General features: G+C 42.2%; 1 protein-coding gene across 2 annotated transcripts; it reads left to right on the forward strand.

The window, feature by feature from the left end:
• Positions 1–1,615: 1,615 nt before the first annotated feature.
• LOC306796399 (uncharacterized protein) lies at positions 1,616–10,494 on the forward strand. Of its 2 annotated transcripts, XM_079295292.1 has the most exons (12): positions 1,620–1,767; positions 3,969–4,010; positions 4,232–4,507; positions 4,601–4,711; positions 5,097–5,174; positions 5,510–5,530; positions 5,864–5,932; positions 6,040–6,078; positions 6,368–6,466; positions 6,616–6,640; positions 6,756–6,838; positions 9,601–10,494. In XM_079295292.1, exons 1-12 carry the CDS (start codon positions 1,707–1,709, stop codon positions 9,612–9,614), a joined length of 918 nt encoding a protein of 305 aa, XP_079151418.1. In that variant the 5' UTR covers positions 1,620–1,706; the 3' UTR covers positions 9,615–10,494. The 2 variants fall into 2 exon arrangements, with proteins under 2 accessions (XP_079151419.1, XP_079151418.1); XM_079295293.1 differs by lacking the exons at positions 5,864–5,932; positions 6,040–6,078 and having other exon boundaries at positions 1,616–1,767.
• The last annotated feature ends 2,716 nt before the right edge of the window (positions 10,495–13,210 follow it).

Genomic DNA, 13,210 nt, shown 5'->3' on the forward strand with positions numbered 1-13,210 from the left:
ACCAACCCGCTTCGCGTGTGTGTGTGTGTGTGTGTGTGTGAGTGAGTGTGTCTGTCTGTCTGACTCCGGCCGTCAGTTCTCCGCCAATGAATATGCAACCGTGTAAAATAAAAATACAGAAGACAGTCTTTTTTGCATCACGAGTGAATGACGCTGGATGCTAGATTACGGGAAACACGAACGCCATCACCCGTAATTCAAACCTGCAAGGAAAACGCACACGCTACACATGCTCTATTCCACATGGAGCCATCCTCTTAACACTGCTGTAAGTTGAGTGTCTGTAAAATAGTGTTTGAGGTTTTTTGCTCTGCTGCTTCCGGTGATTTTGAAGATGTTGGCATTGCCTGGCCTGTAGATCCGCGTTTCCTCCTCGTCAACCTTCGTGACTTCTTTGATTAAGCTACGAAGACGAAGCCAAGATTGCTCGAGCGTACCTGTGTACACAGGAAACAGAGATCTGCAGGCTTCCTCCTTCGTACAAAGATAAAATGTGGCAACATTTAAATGTTATTGGTTCTACTCGGCCATATTCATTTTTATGAGGCATCTCTGCCTCATAGAAATGGTATGTTAGAAATGAAACCTCCAATCTTCAGGCACATGAGAAAGATCTTAAAGATCAATCAAGCTACCAGAATAATCCAATCTATTTTTCTTACGCAGTTGTCTAAATATATATCAAATACTCCCAACATAAACTAACACACAAGTTAGCCAAACAGCCTTCGTATTGTTTGTCCTTGGTTTTTCCGAAGAGTCTCTCTTTGGTCTCTTCAGCTGAAATCAAACACAATGCTCAATTGAAAGGAAGTAAACTCTGGCATCCTGTGTTTTTGGGAGGGCCGAAACACAGGAGCTAGAGTTTGTGGCCTTCAGGGGGGACAATCTCAAAACCAACAAGACGAAGAAGTTGCCAAAGGGGAAATGATGGTAACGTAAGATTGGTAGTGGACGGCTAATGTCTGGCAGTCTTAACTATCCACTCATCTCACTATAAACCAGACTTTCCTTATGATCAGAGCAACAATGACCCATCTGAGGTCATCGCCATGATTCTGGAGGCACTGTTCCATAAACAATGAAGAATAGTAACGACGTCACAGCTGCCTCTTTGTCATGCGTTTCAATCGTTATTCATCAAAAACAAATTGCCATTTTACAATAGTTTTATTTGTTTGTATCTGAAATGTTCGACCGTGTGTGTACAAGTGCTCACAAAGTCCTTTGTTTTTCTTCTCATATATATATATATATAATTATATCACGTACAGTTCTTGGATGCCACGTTGTTTATTTCACACTTGGTCGACATCCTTCACCTGAGTGATCGCAAATGTAATTGTTTTTGCACCAGTAAGTCCCAGTTTCCTCCCAACTGGTCAAGTGGTATCAGAGCAGGGGAAATAAATACAAAAAAACAAGTGATGGGAGTTGGCGATGCATTCAAAACACATTACTCAAAACCGAGACTCCTGCTGAACGGACATACTGTAAGTCTGCACCCACTGACCGCCTTGTTTTGGTCTCCACAACCACCCACTGTTACGTCAGGAAGGGAAGCCAGTGTATTTCCTCCCCTTCTGTATCTAAAGGAAGTGCCAAAATAAGCATCGGAGAGCGGAGCGCTCCGAGCACCTTTCCCACTGTCCACTGAGTTGGTGTCCGAGGTAGAAGTCGGAGGAGTTTACGGCTGCAGAATCACCATGAAGACCACCAGTGTTCTTGTCCTCTTCCTGCTGGGATCCGTCCATGTCTTCACACCAGGTAAGGGAGCCAATCAAACTGCTTTCTGCTGATATTAGATTGGATTCTCTCAGAATCAGGGGTTGAGAGGCCCTTAATACAAATCTGCAGCTCTCTTTAACCAAGAGGAGTTAGTTTCAGGCTCCTTTCATTGTGGGGATGATAAAGAAAATAGCCTTCTTTGCTTGATGTCCAAACATTTCCACAGTCAGGGTTTCCTATCAAGTTGATTGGCCCCATTGTGAGAACTGAAGCACATGTATTTTGTTGCGTTGTGCAGCAGTAGTTGTTCTGATGGATAATGTTCTGCTCGTGTTTTATCCTGATGTCATTTTGTTTTGGTACGTGCAAAGATAAAGATCACAGAGTTGTTCAAAGGACCCTCGCACTTTGAAATGTACCTCAGAGACATCCCCTCAAAGAGCGCATTTCCGTTAATTGAGGCAGAGATAAGCTGTGTGTGTGTGTGTGTGTGTGTGTGTGTGTCCTTGGTAATAACAAGAAACAAAAAAGTAGTTTGTTATTTGGCATATTTAGTCAAAGTGAAGGTAGAATATATTTTTATATGAGCTTATTAAAACAACAAGCACAAATCAGAACGCCAGGAATGAAAAACAAAGTTCTAAATGAGTGGCTCTTGGTTGAAAGAAAGAAAGAAAAAAAGAGGGGGGGGGTGGCTCTCGATTAGTTTGTTTTCCTTGTGCGGAGCCCAAAGGACTTGTATCTGTTCTGCGCTGTGCAGATAGGTGATCTCACAGCAGATAGCCAGTGGGAACCACACTGCCCCCGTCTCTCACAGATGCCACAGATCTTTGTCCTGAGACCAAAATGTCCCAACTGGCCACCAATCTACTTCCAGCGTTTCAGAGTAAACATCTGGAGGGAACACCCTCGGCCTGGCTACTGCTCACCCGGCAGAGGCCTTACTCAACCTTGTGAGCTTTTCTTTCCACGGCACGTCGAGAAAATGAACAAAGATTTCTGACCTTTCAACGCTGAAATCTAAATCGACTTGCTGATAAAAACATACGACTTAACGTTGACTTGCCCCAACGGACAGCAGACATGACTTTACTTAAAGAACGTAAGACTTTTATTAACACATGTACTTCATAGACTTGAGTTGACTTGAACTTTTCTCAAATGACTCATAGGACCTGTTACTGACTTGAGATTTGTTTTTTGACTTGTGACTGCGACTTTGGCTTGAAGACTTGTCTCGAATGATTTGTGGTACTTGTGACTTCACTCACCAAAGTACCAAAGTACCAGAGACCTGACTTGGACTTGGTGTCGAATGACTTCAAGGAATTGTGACTTGATCTGACATATTAAAGGACTTTGTCTTAACTTGTCTGCAATGACTTCGGACTCCAGACTTGAAAATTGAGACTTTATTTAACACACAATCCAAAATAGGCCTACTTGCGGTTTGATGTGGATTTGTCTCAAAGTGTATAAAAGTACTTGAGACCTGACTTGAGGCTTCTCTACGTGAAACCAGCCTTGATTTGGATGACTCAAAGGACGTCAAATTAACTTGGACAAAACACTGGAATAACAGCGAGGTTTAAGGACTTTCGACTTGACTTTCGACCCGCTCCAAAATACTCGAGACTTGACTCGGACTTGCGCACAAAGTCTGAGAAAAAACAGCTTTGGCAAGAAGAGCATGCTTTTCCCGATGAGACTGGTGAACCCAGACAGAGCAGCATGCCGCCAGGTGCTTCAGCGACCGGTCTGCTGAGGAATATGTTGAATGAAATCCCAACTGAAGGCGATGAAGACAGGACGCTTGGGCTGCTAAGGTCAGGGGACAACAATAGTGTGTCTGTGACAGGATGCAGCTTCACACTGCTGATGCGCTTCACGCAGAGGATATCCACCTCAACAACGACTTCTCATCCCTAAGTCTGACACTTTGAGCCGGGGGCACTCCTTTGTCTCGGATGCTGGGCTTTAAAGCCGTGCCAAACAGGAACGATGCAAATATGCACGCGAGAAACCTAAAATAGAGAATCTGTCTGAGAAAATGTTTTACAAAGACAAACTGCGTCTGGTGTTTTTGTAATGGAGGCATTCTGCATTCCTTGACAGCACATTATAATATTGCGCTCTGACCTCAGACAGTGATGGTAAAGCAGAAGAGCCAGCATGGTGGTTTACTGATTACTGGACAATAACTTCTGGGTCGTGATTGTGGTTGTGTTTCTGCTTTACAGTTTCATCAGAAGACATGAAGCAAGAAAAAGTGATACCAACTGGTAAGTACAGCATTAATGCAATAGTTACATTTGGGAAATACATTTATTTGCTCTCTGGTGGAGAGCAAGATGAGAAGATCAATACCACTCTCATATGCAAGTGTAAGGCTACAGTCAGTAGCCACTTAGCTTAGCACAACGACAATGGCGACAGCTGGCTTGGCTACAGATCTTAAGAAACCATTTATATGTCAAGTTCTCGTGTTTTTGTATTTCTACAGCTAAAGCAAATGCCCCAACTGCAGTCACATCAACAGCAGCAACAAAAGCAACCCCAAATGCAGCAGCGCCAACAACAACCGCAAAGGCAGCGCCAGCAACAGCAGCGCCAACAGCAACCACAAAGGCAGCGCCACCAACAGCAGCGCCAACAGCAACCACAAAGGCAGCGCCAGCAACAGCAGCGCCAACAGCAACCACAAAGGCAGCGCCAGCAACACTACCCCATACAGCTCCCACTGCTCCTCCTGTTACCACCAGCAAAGCTCCTGAGAACAGTGAGACTGGAGATCGATAGAGACGATGCTCCTTGTAGACCTGTTTGGCCATGTTCCTAAAAATAACGTCTTTGATTTCCCTTTTATTTCTAGGAAGCACTGAGGCGGCAACCCAAGAACCTAAGAAGACTGCGACTTCACCATCTGTGGACCGCAAGACTGTGACGGCCACAGCTCACGTTGTTGTCCAGACAGACAATAAAAGTTCGACTTTCCTTTGAATTTATTGGTTTGGAGATGATACACAGCCTTCACCTACACAATGTCACTCAAAAAGATAATAACAACCAGGAAGAGACTGAAAAAGACTACAAAGACACACAAAAAGACTACAAAAAACGCAAAACAGCTGCAAAGAGACTCAACGACTATGAAAAGGGGCCGAACAATGAAATGAACTCAACTTTAAGTTGGCCTGGTCCACGTCCAATATCTGTTGCATATAAGAATTGCGACTTATACTCAGAGAAGAGATTGAATAATAAATATTATAAGAAGTCATAAAATACTCTCCAAAATTACAACAAAAAAATCAGAAACGAATGAGATTTGTTGTGTTTACTTGTGATTTATTTTCCTTTTGTCTTAGCTTCGATAAATGGCAGTTTGCAACCGAGCTCTCCGAACCCAGGAAACCACTCTGAGGTCGGGACAACTGAGACTCGAGGTAAGAAGAGATTTGGCACAAGTAGTGCATCATCAGTTTCTTTTCATCATGCAGATGATTACAGTTTGTAAAACTGAATACATGATGTGTTTTTTCTGGAGTTTGAGCAAGGCGTGACCGTGCTGGATGTAATCTTCATAAAGTGTCACCTGTATTTAAAGCCATATTTAAACCAATTAGAATTTTGTTACCAAACGATGACGGCACGAATAAAAATGAACCCAGGCCAACATATGTTTGTCGCAAAAAACATGTCGAGTCATTCAAAAAGTTTTTGAGAAATTAAATGTAAATAGTACTCAAGGTTTTACTGAAAATATCTTTATTTTCTGCAGGTACAACTACCTCTGCCCCAGGTACTGTATATTTCTACATGCTTTATAGAACAAGCACTTTCTTCTTCTTATATTCTTTATATTTCTTTATTTACATTCATGAATAAAATTGTAATGCCAACATAATATGACATTCATATTCTCTTTAGCTAATACACTGTCTGTGAGGTGGATACTTTCAGTCAAGCAGCTTCACACCTCCATGAAAATGTACATTTAAAGTTTAAATATGGTTTAAATATCTGTGTGGATGGTTGTTGGACAGTAAAGATCTAAAAACGTCAGATTTACAATCGTTGTAGATGTTTTCATGGCTTTATTCCAGCAAGTAATTCATTAACTTCAATATCGTAGCATCACACCAAACCAATGCACCTCCAGGGACGACACCACGTCCGAAAAATGATACAGAGAATGATCCAAGTGAGTCATACTGCGCTACCATAATTCATTTGGTTAGTCCGCATATGAAGTCATGATTAAATGAAATCATAACCATTTTTAATCATAAAACACTTTTGTTTTGAAAGATTCTCATACTGGCAATGGAAAAGTACCGTCCAAATCAGGTAAACGTTGCTCTGCTTAACTCGTGAGTCGAGCCCCACAAACACTTCTTGGTGATTTAAAGACAGACCAGGCTAACAAAGCCATTGACAACATTTCACATAAGGATGGTTTTGGCACTACAATGTGGAGGTTTTCAAAGTCATTTGACTTGATTGTGCAATGGTTACCTTTGAGGCGCTGTAGCTGCTACATCAACAGTCTGCCGTCATTTGGTTGGACGTTAATCTGTCAGAGGCCAGTCAGAGTAGATCCACGGAGATGACCGTCTGTCAAAATGTCCCCCCTCAGACAAAAGGCTGTGGTGGACCGTGTTGCCCGTCGTCCTGGTTGGAGCTGCCGCCGCCATTGTCCTCAGATTCAAATGCAAGAAGATGCACGACCACTCGGGTATGTTTAAAAGTAGGCTGCACCATGTACTCACACATGTACCATAACAGGGCATCTGTCAACTCTGAGGTGGAGCATAGTTCGATATTTGAAACGAGAAGATGTGTATTTTTGTCATTGAATGTTGTCTCTTGTCCTCCCTTCAACAGAAACCATTAACGCTGGAACTGAGAAGTAAGTTTGAGCTTTTGTCGTCATGGACGGTATTTGAAAAGCGTGCAAACCACTTAATCATCCGTCCCTTTGTCTCTCTCTCTCTCTCTCTCTCTCGCTCTCAAACTCCCTGCAGCGCATCTTTCCAGAGCAGACCCGAGAGCACCAAAGATGGTGTCATGCTCCTCGGGGTGAAGTCATCGGGCGGAGAAGAAAACGGTGGGCTTCCTTCTGTCTGTTTCCTGCCAGAGTTGCTCCCAAGTTCGTTCTGTTTGTTCATTCTTCCATCACTCGCTCGAGCTGTTTCTCCAGACACAGACTCGCAGTGATTCCAGGGAAGTTGCAGGCTTTTAATATCTCATTGTACTGTACGGGCTTTTGGGGCTTTGCTGGGCAACAGAAGGTGTTTCCTGTGATTTTGCGACCCCCCCCCCCTACCCTATCCTCGAACAAGCAGCAGGGCTAGAAAGATAGGGACTTCCTAACATAAACACAGATTATTTTGGACAGGAGCTATTGTGCACTCAGTAAATGTCAGTGCGGCCCAGATGCTGACAGGCGTGTGCATGTTTTGTTGGTGGGGGTGAATGCACGTGCACATACACGTACACGTGTGTCATATGTACACAGACTCAGTACCCCTACACCCCACCCATGAACAACAAAAAAAAAGAATTATGGGCACTGAATGTCCTACCTTCCTTCCCTAACACAATCCGCCCTACATGACTCGGCCACGCGCTTCAGAGGGGAAACGAAGTCATGCTTTAGGAATTTTCGCTGAGGAAGAACGTGTTTACGTTGTCACGTCTTTGGATTGTGGCGTTATAAATTCTTATCTGACTGCAACATCTGTTGCATTTAGGGGGATTTGTTGGCAGAGCTGGAATATGATATTAGTACGTTTATTTCGTGTATAATCACCTGGAAATAAGAATTAGTGAGTTTTCATGAACTTAGAAAGAGTTTTGTGTGTCTACATACGGAGCGGGTCCTCACAGCCCAGACTGGACAAAGCAAACACTTGCTCTCGACGGGGCCATTCCTGTTTTTCCCATTTTCGCGTCAGCCTCCGTAGTTCTCCTACACTTAACTGGTTTGAATCCTACTTGAAGGACCGAGAATACTTTGTGTCTGTAGCTGATTACACATCAGAGCTGACTAAAATGACATGTGGTGTTCCCCAAGGTTCAATACTGGGGCCTCTTCTGTTCAACATCTACATGCTTCCACGAGCTCAGATTATGGAAAACAACAAAGTGTGTTATCATAATTATGCAGACGACACACAAATCTACATAACTATGTCACCAGGGGACTATAATCCCATACAAGGGCTGGGTAACTGCATTGAACAAATCAACAACTGGATGTGCCAGAATTTTCTTCAATTAAACAAAGATAAAACAGAAGTAATTGTTTTTGGTACCAAGGATGAACAATTGAAAATCACCGCTCAGCTTCAATCACTGATGTTAAAACCCACAAACCAAACCAGAAATCTAGGTGTAGTTATGGATTCAGACCTCAACCTGAACAGCCATATCAAGACAATTACAAAATCAGCCTACTATCACCTGAAGAATATATCAAGGATTAGAGGACTTATGTCTCAACAGGATTTGGAAAAACTTGTCCACGCATTTATCTTCAGCAGACTGGACTACTGTAACGGTGTGTTTACAGGTCTCTGTAACAAGTCCGTCAGAAAGCTGCAGCTGATTCAGAACGCTGCAGCTCGAGTCCTCACTAAGACCAGTAGGGTGGATCATATCACTCCAGTTCTGATGTCTTTGCACTGGCTTCCTGTCCAACAAAGAATTGACTTTAAAATCCTGCTGTTGGTTTACAAAGCACTGAATGGTTTCGGGCCAAAATACATCTCCGATCTGCTGCTACCTTATGAACCATCCCGACCCCTTAGGTCGTCTGGGACCGGTCTACTTTCTGTTCCCAGAGTCAGAACTAAACATGGAGAAGCAGCGTTCAGTTTTTCTGCTCCACATATCTGGAACAAAGTCCCAGAAAGCTGCAGGTCTGCTGAGACCCTCAGCTCATTTAAATCAAGACTGAATACTTTTCTGTTTGCTGCTGCCTTTAATTGAACCACATTCAATTAATATATTAATCAATTTCCTGCATTTCTGCATTTTACTACTGCATTTTATTTCTTGCACAGTTTTTTAATGTTTTAATGAATGTTCTTAATTGTTTTTAAATCTCCTTTTCTTTTGCCTTATGTTTTGATGCTTTTAATGGTTTTATGTGAAGCACTTTGAATTACCTTGTTGTTGAAATGTGCTATACAAATAAACTTGCCTTGCCTTGCTTTGCCTTACACGCTTGGCACACAGGAGAAGTTTCAGTTGGTTGCAATCTGCAACCTCACCGCTAGAGGTCGCCAAATCCCACACATTAAACAGGATCCCCTCTTCATCACAATACCAATGAAGCATAATGCTTGCTGCCATTTGTCCTCCTAAATGCTGTTGAAAGTCTTTGTATTCTTCTTGGAAACCTTATCACCGAAATACTTTTTAAAACACATATAATTATAATTTATTGTAAATTATTTCCTGGACCCCCTGACGGAGTGCCTCGGACCCTTACTTTGAGAATCACTTCTTAAATTAACTTTTTTCAGTCCTAGATTTAATGTAACATCATGAGTTCATGAATGTACAGGCAGTGAGTCTTCAGGAAAAAAATGTACAACTGCTTCCAGATCAACTTTTGGAAAATGTAGGCACCACTTCCTAACCCTGGTGACATAATGTCACTGCACTGTAGTCAGTGCAGCACTGCCGTCTTGTGTTGCCTTTGACTAAAAGGCACAAATGATCTTCTCAAAACACAATTAAGAGCTTCATTTGTTGTCGTTTTTTCGGGTTGGATGAAGCTCTCACTTTTTGATCACACAGATGTGGGGTTTTATTCCTGTGTGATTTTATCACTCTCCTCTGTTGTTATGTATGTTTCAGCTTCTGCAAGATAAAAAAAGAAGAACAAAAAAGAAGGGCAGCAACATCGAGATCGGCCAGTTGATGAGTCACACCTGTCGCCCACGCACCGATGGTCTGGAGGAACCGTTTAGATGTTTGATTTTGTGAAACGTTTTGTGAAGCAGAAAAGTATGCATGATGCTGTGTGTTGAGAGCAGTTCTGTTTGTGACTGTGATGATAAATCTCAGAGCAAGTGAATTTAATTTCAACCACACTATGTTCCCACGGAATCTTAGAATTGAAAGTATAGGCTAAAGACTTTAAGCAGATTAATCATTGCCTGTGGAATTGAGTGAATGAACTTAATCTGCACCCTTTATATCAGTATTCTGCTGACAAAGACAAAAATACAACGTATCTCTGTCTACATGATGGACCACAAAACACGTATTCTGCACAGTGCACTGACCTCAGATCTACCACATGTTTGATGTAATGAATCATAGTTTTATAATTGTCTTTTGCTTGTGTTGTTTCTTTCTGCATGTGCCTTGAACTGTTGTGCAGATTGTGATGTTTTTGGGGTTGTTGGGGTGTTTTTTTTATATGTCATTTAATTTCCCCAAAGGAATGGGCATTGGAACTGGCTCTTTTGCAAATTTTTACTTTTCAGGTGTCTCAGTGAAGTATTTCTTAATAAGTTGTTAAATATTCTACCATGCTTCTCCACTGCAAACCTGTTTTAAGCCAATAACCTTTCTTTGCAGGTCAGTGCTGTACATTCACCGTTTGTTTTCCCCCAGTAAATGTTCAAGCACAAGAAATAAGTGAAGCAGATGCACTGGATTGTATTTAAAGACCCTGTAACTGCTTTACGGCTGGATTTTGTTGCGCTTAACCTCAATTTTTCTCAATAAATCACACAGGAAACAGTTGGGTTGTGCAGATTCAGTTCTTTAAATCAGCTCTTGAACTTACTTTAGGTTATTTGGTTTAATATCACATATTGCTAAATGACTCGAAATAGTTTGAATTTATTTCTCAAATAATTAGTAGCTTTTCTTATGGGAATTTATTGAATTCAGTAATTCTGCCAGATTAGACTGAGAAATATCTGACATGATGTTATCTGTTCTGCTTGTAAATGAGGTTTAATGTACTATGACAGTACGATGACAGTGGACTTCAGGAGGAGCCCCCCCCCCCCCATACTCAACAACACTGTGTCTGCTGTGTAGACCTTCAAGTTTCTGGGATCCACAATCTCCCAGGACCAGAAGTGGGCCCCCAACATCAACACCATCAGGAAAAAGGCCCCAGCAGAGGTTGTACTTCCTGCGACAGCTCAGGAAGTTCAGATCACTGCAGACCCAAATTCCATGTATGCGTACACACACATGGCCAAAAAAGCTGATTCTGATTCTATACTTTCTATATGACCACCAACAGTGTCAGTTCAGTTGCCACTAGAGGGAGCAGACGGTCAACACAACACAAAGACAGCAACTGCGGTTCTGCCCCAGTTTATAAACTGGTGTTTATTGCGGAGAGATTTCATGAGGCTGTTGACAGAGAAGTGAGATTTAGGCAACCGGTGTCAAAATCACACTCTGCTTGATCTTCATAACACGCTCATACGCTCATAACCAAGCTCCGTACGTTGTGATTTTCATGGAACTAATTAAATATCATAGTAGCCTATCAATGCAAACGACTTTTGTAGTCACGACCTCCATTTTTAATTGGATTCACACCAGGGTTATAAGCGCCGGCTCTATCCGTGGCCTTTGTAAAATGAGACTGGGCAACGGCTTCCACTGTGGGCACATTTCCCTCAAAGAGACAGTGAGCAGATGGGCAGAAGGCCCACCACGCGCACACACACACACACACACACACACACACACACACACACACACACACACACACACACACACACACACACACACACACACACACACACACACACACACACACCACACACACACTACACACCACACACAACCATAATGCCAGCTGTGGCATGGACTGAGTTACATTCAGGACTGCCAGGCCAGTCTTTAGGCCCGATAACATCTTCATTTTCTCTTTCAATCTTAAAGTGGATCTCTAAAGTGTCTGACAATGAAAAAGCAATGTTTGAAATCATTCCAATGGAGTGCCTTCATTGCTGGGTATTGTCTTTGTGAGGCAGCAATCTTATTGATATGCTCTGGAGAACTAATTTCCACAGATTCAATCTCTTGACCTGTAATACTTGCAGCACGGCGAACATTACAGATGAAAACACTTTATATTCAGAAGTGACACAACAACAGGAGCAAATAAAGGCTTAAACTGTATCGTTTGGTGTTGCTGATGCATATTCCTTGTTTGTTTTTTAAGTGTCTAATGCCCTAAATTAGACAAACACGTAAAAATCTGAGAAAATATCTTTTTTTCTTTTCTTTTCTTTTTTTTAATAATTTTTTTATTGAAAGACACGAGACAATATTAAGACAATACATCGACATAACAACAAGAGGATGACAAGAACAGTGGTATAAAAGTCAGCAAATATCATACAGTCAGTGTGTGTGTGTGCGTGTGTGTGTGTGTGAGAATGTCCTTGAGCCTTTTGAGATGGAGGGGAAAAAAATATAAAAATAATAATAATTTAAAAAAAACAACAAACCAAAAAAAATGAAAAAATGAAAAACAGGTCAGTATGTGTGCATATGGATGTTCATGTATGCATGTACGTGGGTTTCAAGAGAAAATATCTATTGGCTTCAGGTGTGCCAAAACTAAACAGCTTTCTCAGCTAGCAGTGACATGTAGGAATGTCTCAGTCAAATTATTCCAAGATATCATCACACAACACGCCATTAAAACCAGCTGTTTACATTTTGTTGAAACAAATGAATTGTTCAAGCAAACTGTTAACACCAGCGGGGTTTTGTTGGGGTTTTGATGACATCTACAGTAGATGCTCCTTTCCACAATTAAACTTGCATCATGAAAAATGAGGAAGAAAAACACATCATGTTACATGTTCTCATCTTGAGACATGTCAGCTCTGATACGCACAGAGAATACTCCTGCCCATGCAACCAGCTATCTCCTGTGGTCGAGAAGTGCAACTCAGCAAAAAGGCCCCCTTGTTGTTCAATGTCATGGGGGCAGGGAGGAGGCTCGCAGCAAGGAGCACGTTCCAGTGAGCAGGGAGTGGTGTCTGCTTGGCATGGTTTGTCATCTTGATGGGGGATGACAGAAGGTTCGTGGATGGATTCGTCACCTGAAACACAACACCTCTCATCTTCTGCCTCAACAGAGGAAACAAGAGTTGGCACGCGGAGGAAATTGGCCTTAACAATGCGAGAGTGAAGGTGCTTCACGTTACCTCGTCTGGCCCGGTCTTTGCTCTTTTACGCGATATTTTATCGCCATGTTAACGATTTATTGCACTTTTATTAACAACTGAAATCAAACTGAGACCACACGTTCTTCGCCAGTGCGGCTGGAGCACATGAAACACAGGCAGATGGGGCTGCAACGTGGAAAAAGCAAAGTTAGAATGGAGGCAGAATGTAATACAGAGGAATGGGAAACATCTTAATAAAGCACTGGCAGCAACATATGGATTGATCTCCCAGAGAGCTGACAGTT

The sequence above is a fragment of the Melanostigma gelatinosum genome (assembly GCF_949748355.1).
Source record: "Melanostigma gelatinosum genome assembly, chromosome: 23".
NCBI lineage: Eukaryota > Metazoa > Chordata > Actinopteri > Perciformes > Zoarcidae > Melanostigma > Melanostigma gelatinosum.

Excerpts from the sequence above, each read along its gene's own strand:
- LOC306796399 (XM_079295292.1), top strand. The coding sequence starts at position 1,707 with ATGAAGACCACCAGTGTTCTTGTCCTCTTCCTGCTGGGATCCGTCCAT. Across the intron at positions 4,011-4,231 it reads AGAAAAAGTGATACCAACTG|CTAAAGCAAATGCCCCAACT; the intron begins GTAAGTACAGCA and ends GTATTTCTACAG. Across the intron at positions 5,175-5,509 it reads CGGGACAACTGAGACTCGAG|GTACAACTACCTCTGCCCCA; the intron begins GTAAGAAGAGAT and ends TATTTTCTGCAG.